General features: G+C 44.8%; 3 protein-coding genes across 3 annotated transcripts; 1 reads left to right on the top strand and 2 right to left on the bottom strand.

The window, feature by feature from the left end:
* Nucleotides 1-32: 32 nt before the first annotated feature.
* Nucleotides 33-2,165, bottom strand: LOC6594298 (uridine 5'-monophosphate synthase). Its single transcript, XM_002019910.2, has 3 exons — nucleotides 1,921-2,165; nucleotides 1,328-1,844; nucleotides 33-876 (listed from the first exon to the last, which is right to left on the bottom strand). The coding sequence occupies exons 1-3, from the start codon at nucleotides 2,071-2,073 to the stop codon at nucleotides 65-67; spliced, it is 1,482 nt and encodes a 493-aa protein (XP_002019946.1). The 5' UTR covers nucleotides 2,074-2,165; the 3' UTR covers nucleotides 33-64.
* Nucleotides 2,166-3,081: 916 nt separating this feature from the next.
* LOC6594297 (doublesex- and mab-3-related transcription factor A2) lies at nucleotides 3,082-5,215 on the top strand. Its single transcript, XM_026994574.1, has 3 exons — nucleotides 3,082-3,393; nucleotides 4,442-4,954; nucleotides 5,012-5,215. The coding sequence occupies exons 1-3, from the start codon at nucleotides 3,136-3,138 to the stop codon at nucleotides 5,213-5,215; spliced, it is 975 nt and encodes a 324-aa protein (XP_026850375.1). The 5' UTR covers nucleotides 3,082-3,135.
* Nucleotides 5,216-5,319: 104 nt separating this feature from the next.
* On the bottom strand, nucleotides 5,320-9,886 carry LOC6594296 (hematopoietically-expressed homeobox protein Hhex). Its single transcript, XM_002019908.2, has 2 exons — nucleotides 9,385-9,886; nucleotides 5,320-5,822 (listed from the first exon to the last, which is right to left on the bottom strand). Exons 1-2 carry the CDS (start codon nucleotides 9,872-9,874, stop codon nucleotides 5,320-5,322), a joined length of 993 nt encoding a protein of 330 aa, XP_002019944.1. The 5' UTR covers nucleotides 9,875-9,886.
* Between the last annotated feature and the right edge of the window lie 1,568 nt (nucleotides 9,887-11,454).

The following is an 11,454-nucleotide window of genomic DNA, read 5'->3' as shown; positions in this document are numbered from 1 at the left end:
ACCGAATGTAGGGGGAAATTTCTATTCAAATTGAAATACGGAATGCTAAGGGAAGCCTCTGTCTTTACTTGGCTACGCGATCCTTATAGGCCGCCCACAGGCGATCGCGGTACGTCTGGGCCGCCTGCTCTACATTGGAGGCCTGCAGAATGCCGCGTCCCACCACGCCAATGTCGGCGCCACGCTCCTGGATCACATGCTCGGGCGTCTGGTACTGCTGTCCCAGCTTGTCCACACTCTCGTCAATCTTCACTCCGGGCGTTAGCTGCAGCAGTCCCGGGAAGGCGAACGTCTTGGAGGACTGACACACCACACCAGCCACAAAGTCCACATCGGCACCTTCGGTGGCTATCTTGTTGCTGTTCTCCTTGTACTTGTCGTCGATGAGATTGCCACTGGCCGACATCTCGGCCAGGAGAAAGACACCACGCTCCTTGCTGGCATCACCCGGGCCAAGAGCCGCCTTCAAGCCCTGAAGAACGCTTCGACCAGGAAGGGTGTGGGCTGTCACCAAATCCGCCCAGCTGGAGATCTTGTATATGCCCTTGCCGTACTGCAGAGAAACGGTATTGCCAATATCCGCAAACTTGCGATCTTCCATGAGCAGAAAGTTGTGCCGCTTGGCCAGTGACTTCAGGTTGGTAATGAATCCCTCGCTAAAGTCCTCAACAAAGTCCACGTGCGTCTTGAGCAGGCAGATGTGGGGGCCGCACTTGTCGGCTATGTCCAGGATGTCGTCGGCCTTGGTCAGATCGGCGGCCAGGCAGAGGTTCGTCTGCTTGCTGGCCATCAAGTTGAAAAGGCGCTTGGCCACCGCACTCTTGGCCAGATTGGCGCGACTCTCGTAGGTCAGTTTGGTGCGCTGCAAGTCATTGGCTGGCGAAAGAAACACAAACGTTTGCGTATTTTTAGTATCAGCAGGGAGAATGCCTTTAAATAGATTCAATTGGAGAGGGTCTTTGGCACTCGATTAGCTGATAAGCATGACATAATTCATTGAACGCTTTCTGGCATCACGTGCCGGCTTTAAGTAGCCTCAAACCTGATCTTGTCGCTCTCTACTCAAGGCAGATTGGAAACCAGTCGGGCGAAACAGCTTTTATGGCGGCAGTATAACAAATATTTATATCAAAGGGAAAATAAAAGCTAATTTAGGCGGTAGTTTATGGCACGTCCCTAATTGAATCAGACCGGGGGCATGGGGATTTGTGGCCGCTGGGCAATCAGAGCTCATCGGGACCGACTAAACCGTACATGCGCGCATGTCATGTATTCATTATCTTTACCATATCTGGGGGGGAACTAAAAAAATATAGAGCATACACACCTCCGGTAACATCGGGCTTATCGCCACCCACGAAAGAGCCATCGCTATTAATCTGGGCGGCGGCTATGTACTTGGCCACCGCGTCCACGGTCGATTTCTCGATGCGGCCCGCCACATGCAGGGTGTTCAGCAGGAAGGACAGCGTGAAGAGGGAGTGCATCTTCACGCCATGTTGGGCTATGTTGGCCACGCCGCCCTGCTCTCGATCGACTACCACAACGGCGTCGGTAACCACAATACCCTCGCTTTGCAGATCACGAACTGTCTCCAGGATGCTTGAGCCCGATGTGACAACATCCTCGACAATCAGACAGGTGTCCCCAGCATTGAAGATGCCCTCGATGAGCTTCTTGGTGCCGTAGGCTTTGGCCTCCTTCCGCCGCACCAGCATCGGCGTGCCCTGCTGCACGGAGACGATCGTGGCCAGAGGCAGGGCCGTATAGGGCACGCCGCATACATGCTTGGCGCTCAATGGCACTTCCTTGATGTGCTCCACCAGCAAATCCGAGACTGTTTGCTAGGGAAATTAAGTACAGTAATGATGATACACTAATGATGATATCACAGAAACAGCCACACGCACAAACACTCACCATCACATCCGGATAGCTGACAATTACACGTAGATCAAAGTAAACCGGCGAATTGATCCCCACCTTCATCTTGAAGTCGCCGAATTTGAACGCATTGATTTCGAACAACTTGAGCGCGAGCGCCTTCATTTTATCGGACTCCTGGGCAACCATAATTATCGGCAGAGTCTAAATCTAGTCAAACAACAAGTCGGTCTATTTGGGGACACGTGCTGGGCTGGCTATCTCCAATTGGAACTTTGTGATGGGAAACAGTGGTTTGTGGGAAACAGAAATACAGTGTGACCGCTGATAAGACGAACTTAGCCCACTGAAGCCCCTTCTATTTAAACAGTGAAACGACTTGAGAGAAATGGCGGAAAATATTACTGATTTTAAATTAATCTTGCATATCGAAGATATCCAGTTGCAAAAACCCCACGATATCTTTCACCTGAACTAAGCTAAAATTCGTCAAGACCTATAATTTTCGTGGTTTGCACTTTAATACCCACTGGTCGGCAATGGGTTAACCGTTCTGTGTTCATGATCGGAAATCATATTCCTCGATTTGGATATTCCGTCGAATATTACTAGCTGCGCCACATAATGCACAAAAATTGCATTAAAAAAAACGAAATTGTGACACATAGCTATATAAATTTACCCGGTACTAGCTATAAAATGTCTGAATTGGCAACACTGCTTATAAGAACTGTATATATCGGTAAGTTTTTTGCGGGATCTATTTGTATCGATATTTTCGTCTTATCGGACTCCTATGATATTTTTTTGAACTTGTTTGGCGCCAACGGATTTATTTGTAATTTGAATAAATATAAACTAACAATATACACTACAAACAGATTCTGTTTTCTTCCATAAACTATTCCTATTCTATTTTTACCAATCATTAGAGACTCGGAATTTTTGCTCCTCCCACAACCCCCACCCAGAGTCTTATGGGTGGAGTCTGAATTCCAAGCAACCACCAATGGAATCACAAAAAACTTGGCAAGTCCTCGCAAAGCCAAAGCGCCTGCGTAAGTCAACAAAGCTTCAGCATCAAGTTGGCTTTGAAACAATTCCAAATCCTGGGTCCAAGTGTTTCCAAAATTTAGTTTCTTTTCGCTAGCCCCCAACAAAGCCACAAATATCTTCCTCGACGCCACTGCAACTTCTTTGGTCAATTATCAGTTTTAATTGAGTCTTTTCCTTTCACGGCTACGAAACACCATGGCCAGTGTCAATGATGATTCTATTAGTGAGGTGCCCAGCAAGCGTTCTCGTTTAGCAGGCTCAAGCTCCAAAAGTCTTAAAATAGTAGAGTCCCCGCAGCCCAAGGTCGCGAATCGAGTCCCCAAGTGCGCCCGCTGTCGTAATCATGGCATTATATCGGAACTGAGAGGCCACAAGAAGCTCTGCACCTATAAGAACTGCAAGTGTGCCAAGTGTGTCCTGATCTTCGAGAGGCAACGCATAATGGCGGCTCAGGTAAGCAAGGGGAAACTATGAAAACAGTTCCTGCCGCTTTGTAAATCAAATTATTTTTTCATGAACCGTTTAGACCCTAAAGACCCTATGCTCTACTATATTTGGTCTATTAAATTTTATCCAGTACTAATTGCCCCCTCTCTAGAAATTAATAATACTAACATTAATTAATAAACTATTAATAAACGTACTTTTAATTTGTAATGCATGCTTAGTTCTTTTGGTTCGATTTGGTTCAAATTTTTCTAGAATATTAGTCAAACATCCACCTTTCCTGCAATACGCGTCGCGCGTTATGCGGCTCATCCGCTCGTCACAGGCTTCGGCTTGGTTTCAGTCGTTGCATATCAACGTCCAATTTTATATTATAAACCGATGCAATGCACAGCCCAAATGGATAGATACATTAAGATACAAATGTATCTTCATACTTAACTGTTGAAGACCCAAATCCTTCCAATTTGTTGAATCTTCAACCTGTTTAGCCATATTCCAAAAGATCTAACAAATTTCAAGAGATCCGCTTACTAGAAATACGTTAAACTTAAAGATTTTTCAATCAGTATCGAAATATTTACAATTACAATTCAATTCAATCAATCATTGCCACCGAATTCTGTAGCAGAATATTCCTATAAGCTATACCATTCATATTGTCTTTAGATTAAATGCTCGCCTTGCTCTAATTTCAAAAACAAATACCCGATGGGCAGACACCCCCCATTCCAACTCAAAGAACCAATGAAATGGAATACGTAGAACAGATTTAGTCAGGATAACCAGCCTGGTGAAATCTACGAGGCCTGAGTCCTGCTGATGATGATGGAAAGTTGTCAAAGCGTAGGAACAAATCGAGCAAAATATCCGCTTACCAAAACTGTTTGCACAAGTGTGGCCTGGTCTCGCATTTCATTAGGGTAGGAATGGGGACGTGTGATACCCCAAGGAATTGCTGTGGCTTTTGTTTGTCGAAAAGTCAAATAGAAACAGAGTCAGAGGAAGATGTTCACTTGTCGCATATTAATTTCAATTGTTTGGTGGCCTTCAGGTCGCCCTGAAGCGCCAACAGGCGGTGGAGGATGCGATTGCCATGCGTCTGGTGGCCAACAAAACGGGACGCTCCATCGATGCCCTGCCGCCGGGCAACATCTTTGGCCTGACCGTCACGCAGCCCAGTTCTCCCCAGCAACTGAAGGAAGATGAACATCTGGAGAAGCAACCAATGACGGTAGAAAGGCAGCAACAGCAGCAGGAGGAACTGTGTGAGCCGCCGGCGGTGGCCCAGGATTTGAGTGCTACCCGACGGGAGAATGTCTCGCAGACGGCCATCGATATGCTGGCGCAGCTTTTTCCTCAAAGGAAACGATCTGTCCTGGAGCTGGTGCTGAAACGCTGCGATCTCGACCTGATACGGGCCATAGAGAATGTCTCTCCAGCAGCAGCGACAGCTTCCATGGAGGTATCCAAATCCCTACTGCCAATGGCAGATACTTCAATGCAAAGCCTACAGCTGGCCATGCCCCAAAGGAGCAGCGCCTTCAGGCCGGTCATAGCAGATCAGGTGAGTGTGTTAAAACCTCGCTGGAGAGGAGTCGTCTAAAGCTGCTACTCCTTGCAGTACCCAAGCAAACCACTGATGGAGCTGAAGCCCCCAAGTGCCGCATTTGGTAGCAACCCGTCAGCAGCAGCTGCGGCCATTTGTGCCTACCCCAAATGGTTTGTGCCGCTCTCCTTTCCGGTCACCATGGGGCACCTATCGAACCTGGCACCACGCTGCACGCTGCCGAATTGCGCCTGCCTCGACAGCTACCAGTTCCACTAGGGTCCACTAGGCATCCATTATGCTAATTGAAATAAATTTATTTAATCTAAACTATAAACTGAACTATCTTATGAGTAAGTCCCCCCCATCCCAATCCACGAGCTTCACTTGACCAAGGGGTCGGCTAATGGTTCCGCCGGCTCCTCCTCGTCATCGTCGTCCTCGTCATCCTCCGACAGATACATGCGGTCCTCCTCGTCGCTCTGCTGGCCGCTGCCACTCCGACGGCTGCTCAACGTCAGGGCTGTGCCGTAGGCGGAGCTAGTGCTGCTGTTGGAGCTGGGCGCCGTTGAGGAGGCTCCTGCTGATCCGGCTGCCGACCCACTGCGTTTCGTGAGATTAGCCCGCCGCCATTTGGCTCGGCGATTCTGGAACCAGGTCTTCACCTGACGATCCGTCAGCTTCAGCTGCAGCGCCAGATGGCGGCGCTCCTCGGGCGACAGATACTTGGAGCTGGCGAAACGGCCCTCGAGATTTTTCGTTTGCTGGGACGTGAATCGGATCTGGCCGCCCTTGCGCTTCACCCCAAAATTGGACATGTAAAAGCTGGCCGCCGGATAGGCGTTGCAGTAGAGAGCGGCTGCAGCGGAGGCCGGATTGGGAAAGCCTATGAGAGAGAGAGAGGGAGAAAGAGCGGAGCAATGGAAGGTTTTAGTTGGAGTTGAGAGAAGATTTGAGGTACGATTTTGAGTAAGGGAATACCTTAGGGAAAGGTAAGTATCTGTTCTAGTTCTTAGTTCTATATAAAACCCTTCCATATCCACAAATATCTTTCTGATCTTTCGGAAAACACATTTTTATCAAATCCTTTTAACAATTTCTTTAATACTCGATGGATATATTCGTATAATACCCGAATTATTTTTATTAGAATCCCCGACCCACAGAAATATTTCCGTAAATGATTCTTTGAATTTCCAGTCTGGTTTATCAGCACACAATTCATCATCTGATCGATTAGGTCACCCTAATTACACCTTTGGTATATGTGTATTGAAGCTACACCTATTCCATATCTATGCAAAAATTCCTTGTAAACCTTAAAGTGACTCTTGAAAGAAACAACTTCTGTTTGATATAAAAATGCTAGCTATCTTTTAGATATAAATTGGAACACTCATTCAATTTCGATTGGTCGCTCCAATTGACCGATTCCCCCATTATCTATCTGCGTCCCACTCTGTCGAACAGCTCTTATCAAAGCAATCAGACACAACTATTCCAAGTTATACATGTGTATTGGAGTATATATCAGTATCGGTATCAGTATCAGGGGAATATGTCAACGCCCACTTGTAAGTGGGCTGAAAACTTTGGTCGCCATTGCGAAATGAATGAAATCAGAAATTGAGTACGAGTACGAGTACGAGTACGAGTGCGGTTTCGGTTTCGGCTCCCTTTCCATATACGAGTGTGTGGTAGTATGTCCCAGGGGCTATTGAGCGGAATCTATTGCTGGTAATTGAGGTTCGGCTACCACCCGACAAGCAATCCGATTGTACGAGCACTCGTATGAGTATATGGCGATGGTACGACCTCGAGTGGGCTGATAACGCACTGCCGCAGAGTGGGGTGGACGCTCTCTCTGCTGTTGACGTAACGGAAATTCGCACTTGTCGAAAGATTTAAATTGCGCTCATTCAATAATTCTGATCTAATCTAATATTTTGGGACTCAATTACCTCATAACCCTAGACACGTATCAAAGATAGGACCTATGTCCATTTGCCAATATATTGTGGAAATTGCAGTGTCATAAAAATAAACAGAGCTCATAATTTAAATCATTACAAATACGCTTATTAACGTTTATTTTTATTAAGTGGCGTATACCGCGATAAGCTCCGGTCCTACGGTCTGGTCTACATCTAACGCATTCTAAAAAAAGATCTACTGCATACCCCGTAGACGGGTGGCTTTTTGTTTTGTTTTTTTTTGTCACTCGTTGAGAATTGAATTTGTTATTATTTTATAATGTGTATGTCAAAAAAACCAAATCATATCAAGCACTTGTCGAGCCATACACCCACCGATCCACTCCCCCGAGGGGGCGGCGGACGAGCGTCGTCAACGGACGAGCTTATCGAAATCAAATGGCAATTGTCGCCACAAGAAGATGATGGACAGCGCCTATTAATCGCCTCTAATAGCATTTTTCGTTTAGATAAGCCAAACACAAATCGGAAATCGAAATGGGAATGTGAATGGTTCAATAAAGTCCACAATTGTCAGACCGAAGCTAGAATACTCTACCAATTTAGAAAGTTTGAGAGATATATGTATATCGATTTTGGAAGTTATAAAAGTTGAGGCCATCCAAAAGAAAGTGTAGTTCCTTAAGGAATGAAATTGCAAAAGAATAATTGCTATTCCGTAAGCAGAAATAATTCAAAAGTAGTCCAATCAATACCTTTGATTGGATCATATTCCAAGTGATTCAGTTTATTGTATCAAAGAAATCGATTGATTCAGTTTATTGAATCACTTGATGACTTATTAAATCTTTATTATGTGTAGGTTTTTTCTTTATCATTTCCCAAAAAAAACTCTATGCAGTCATAGTATATGGGAGCCATAGAGTACCTATATATTAAGCTTACTTTGTTTCTTGTTTAAAACCTTCCCATAGCTTCTTATATGTATAGATAGTTAATCTTAGTAAAGCCTTTTCTGGTTTTGCTTTATAGTTATTCAAATTCTATAGAAGATTTCAGACACATTAATCCCCCATAGATAGTCCCAAAGTTGTCACTTGGTTTCCCAGCGATGCCATATACCCCATATGAACGCACTGCTCTTATGGCTTCTGATCGGCTCTCACCTCAATTTCAAATATTTGTCATTTTGATAAGGCCCCCGAAAAAATATTTGGAATGTTTGTCCACTCCCGACGGGTGGCAGAGTTAGGGGTAGAATTAGGGCGGCGACTTTATCAGTACATATTACAATTTCCCCTGGTTTCTGGCTGAGTTCTCAAAAGGTGGGTGGGGTTATTGTTATTCTACCGTTACACTGCACTGAGAATGCAACTGGGGGGAGTCAGATGGGGAGAGAAAGTTAGATTTCAAGTGGCATTGGCGCCAACACTTGACTTTGACAAACATCCCACAGGGCACACACATTTATCATGTTTATGGCCCATTTTGTGTGGGATCCTCATTGTAATATTATTGGTAGATTGAACAGTGCTGGACTTTGAACGGTTGAGACTGTATTTCAATGAGGACTTTAACATAATTTTCAGACTTGTTCCCATCAAGGTCGATCAATTTCCATATGTCAGGGATTACTTACTATGGGCTTGTTATCCATCAAGTTCATTGACTTGAACTTGGAACTGTCTCAGGGGTTACCCTTTAATCCCTGGAGATATACAAAAACTGGCTAACTCTGTGTGAAAGTTCAACAGAAATTTGTGTTTGTAATTTCCTAAGACCTTACCAAAGTTGCCTCATTTATTTGCTAAACTATTCATAATTTTCAGGTACACATTTCCTCATATCTTGATGGGATTAACATCTCACTTGTTTATGAATGTAGTAGTACTTATAAAGTTGCTACATTTATCAGCATGTTTAGCCTATAATTGATAATTGTATCGCTCATTCATTCATGATATATGATACGAACTCTCTGACTCATATCCGGTATTTCACAATTATCTATGACCGAATGCTAATAGTGGGTGGACCTGAGAAATTGGGAATTTAAAATTTAAAATGCCCAGGGGAAAGTTTTTACCCAGGGAAGTCTCACATTGGAAATGTTAAATTATATACGGAATATGGAATATAGACGTCCCAGATATGTCCAGCAAATCCTTGTGAGATCCTTTCTAGACTTTGTAAGAAGAGTGTTGCCACTTTAGTCACTCTTCACATTCCATTTAGAAAATCTCGAAGATCCCTAAATTCTTTATGAATCCCATCGGAATAAACATCTTGCAGTTTCCCATAAGGAACTTTAGCTACATGAGTTCTTCTAAATATCTATGAGAGATCGTCAGTTAGGAATATTCCACCTTTTATCCTCTCTAGCCTCTGATATATGTATCCCCTCCATGTTATCCCATATATACCTTCATTATCCTTTATGCATACCATACGTATATGGTATAGTAAGTATGTTATATTATATTATAGTAGCTGTGATCCCCTACTTGTACTCACCTTCACAGTCCATGGCAAACGGACTGTATTGATCACAATAGCCTGTCGGTTGGGCGGCGGCTGCTGCAGCAACGGCTGCTGCCTGGAAGTGGGGCATAAAGAGCGAAGGATTCTTCTGTAGATTCAGCATCTGTTGGTAGAATAACGAGGCGGGATCTGGATAGATGGGATTGAAGCGCAGCGTCGTGGGCGACAACACCTGACTGGACTCCAGATTCTTGAGGGCATATTGAGCGGCGACCGTCTCGCGGGATATATCATAGATGGACGGTCCCGATGTGGTGGTGGGTGGCGAGGCAGTGGCCATGGTTGCCTTGGGTATGGTAACCACAGATGTTGTCGCCGCCACAGGACTGTGGGCAGAGGTGCGACGCGATTGCGATCGATTTGCGGCATCTGTGGCGGTGGGACTGTGACTCGTTCGCGTCTTATGATCCAATATGTTGTCTATGGAGAAGGAAGATTTGCTTGACTGTGTGGCAATATCCATGATGAAGGTGTTAAGGTTGGGATCGGAGCCGTATCCCTATAGAGCACCGAACGATCGGAAGGTACGAGGGGCGCAGACACGAAGCGAATGCGTTGGCCGCAGGCGATGAACTAATTGATGAACAGTAGAAACCGGCAGCAGAAGGCCCAGCACCAGAGCCAGGGCCCAATAAATTGTACTAAATCTGATTTCACAGAATATAATAGATTGTACATATAATGTTGTGCTAATGGGTAGATATCAATATTAACAATAATAGAGCGGTATGTAGATATGATATACGCACACACACACACAGACCCAGGCAGAGGCAGAGAGAGAGAAACCGATATAGATAATGCCCCAGCGCGCTACCATCAGATTGATAAGGGAATAGTGGTTGGTGGTTGAAGAGGTGGTGCTCGCGGCGCTCCAATGGCTCGATGGCACTCCACTCCAATTCCAATTCCACCAATTTCCAATTGCAGACAACGACAGCTCCGACAACGGGCGATACCCGCTCTGTATTGAGACCCTGTATACACCCAATCAGGGGCGGCGATCCGATCCCAGCACTCATATAAATCAAAGCCCCCATACTCCAACACCCCTAACGGGTGCTGCCGGCCACCAACCCACCTCAAATCGCGACAATTCCTGTGCGGGTCGGTGCGTTTGATCGAGTAATTGTTAATCACCCCGTTATCAGAATCGGACTGCGTCGGCACTTTTTCCTTCGTTTCTCCTCGTTGTACTACTGTTGAGATAGTATTTATTTTTGTTTTTGGTTTATTGTTGTTGTAAACAAATTAAAATTAAAAGAGAGTAGCTCCTTTACCTCCTCCTTTGGCGCCTCTCTTCGACGGCAGGAGCCATTGCTTTCGGATCTGATCTCTCTTTGGCTCTCTTTCTTTTGATTGTATGCGTTTGTATAACTGTTCTATTCGCTGAGAGAATTCTGAATTCCCAAGAGGGTTTTGTGTTTATTTTGTATTTTTTGGGGGTGTAAGCAGAATAGAGGTGTACACCTTATCAGCTGTACTCGCACTCGGGCTCCCCCTTAAAGCCTCCCAGATGATGGATTACTTTTGATTTCGGCCTTTGCTTTGGCGATAAAAAAAGCAAACCAAACTGCGTCTATAAATGCTTCTAATTGTTGTTATTGCTGTTGATTCAACAGTTTCCCCAGATAGATACCATTATGATTCTGTTTTCCAGGTCGCTCCCCAAAAAAAACCCATGTGTATCTTCTAGATAATTTGGCTGTACTTAGAACGAGGAGGAGAGGGGGTGGAGATGAGACTACCCCCTTGTTTTCATTTCACACGATGCAACACCTTTCACTCAGGAATCAAGACTCACTCTTAGGAATGGCTCACCTCTTTATAAAGATTTAGCTCAATGACTCAATTTGGTTTGATTTCATTCCGATAGTGTTCCTTAGGAACTAAATATGATTTAACCAATTTACAAATAGATTTTTATGGGTGGTCTTTGGCTGAATCAGGCAATGAAATATCAGCAATCGATTGCCGATTAAATTTTTATGATTCTACCAAAATTCATAATAAAAGAACGTGTTCACACAACTGTTTAAATAG

This window comes from Drosophila persimilis, unplaced genomic scaffold (assembly GCF_003286085.1).
Source record: "Drosophila persimilis strain 14011-0111.01,24,50 unplaced genomic scaffold, DperRS2 tig00003933-arrow-pilon, whole genome shotgun sequence".
NCBI classification, from domain to species: domain Eukaryota; kingdom Metazoa; phylum Arthropoda; class Insecta; order Diptera; family Drosophilidae; genus Drosophila; species Drosophila persimilis.
The sequence above is the reverse complement of the archived record's forward strand: the minus strand, read 5'-3'. Positions and strand labels throughout refer to the sequence as shown.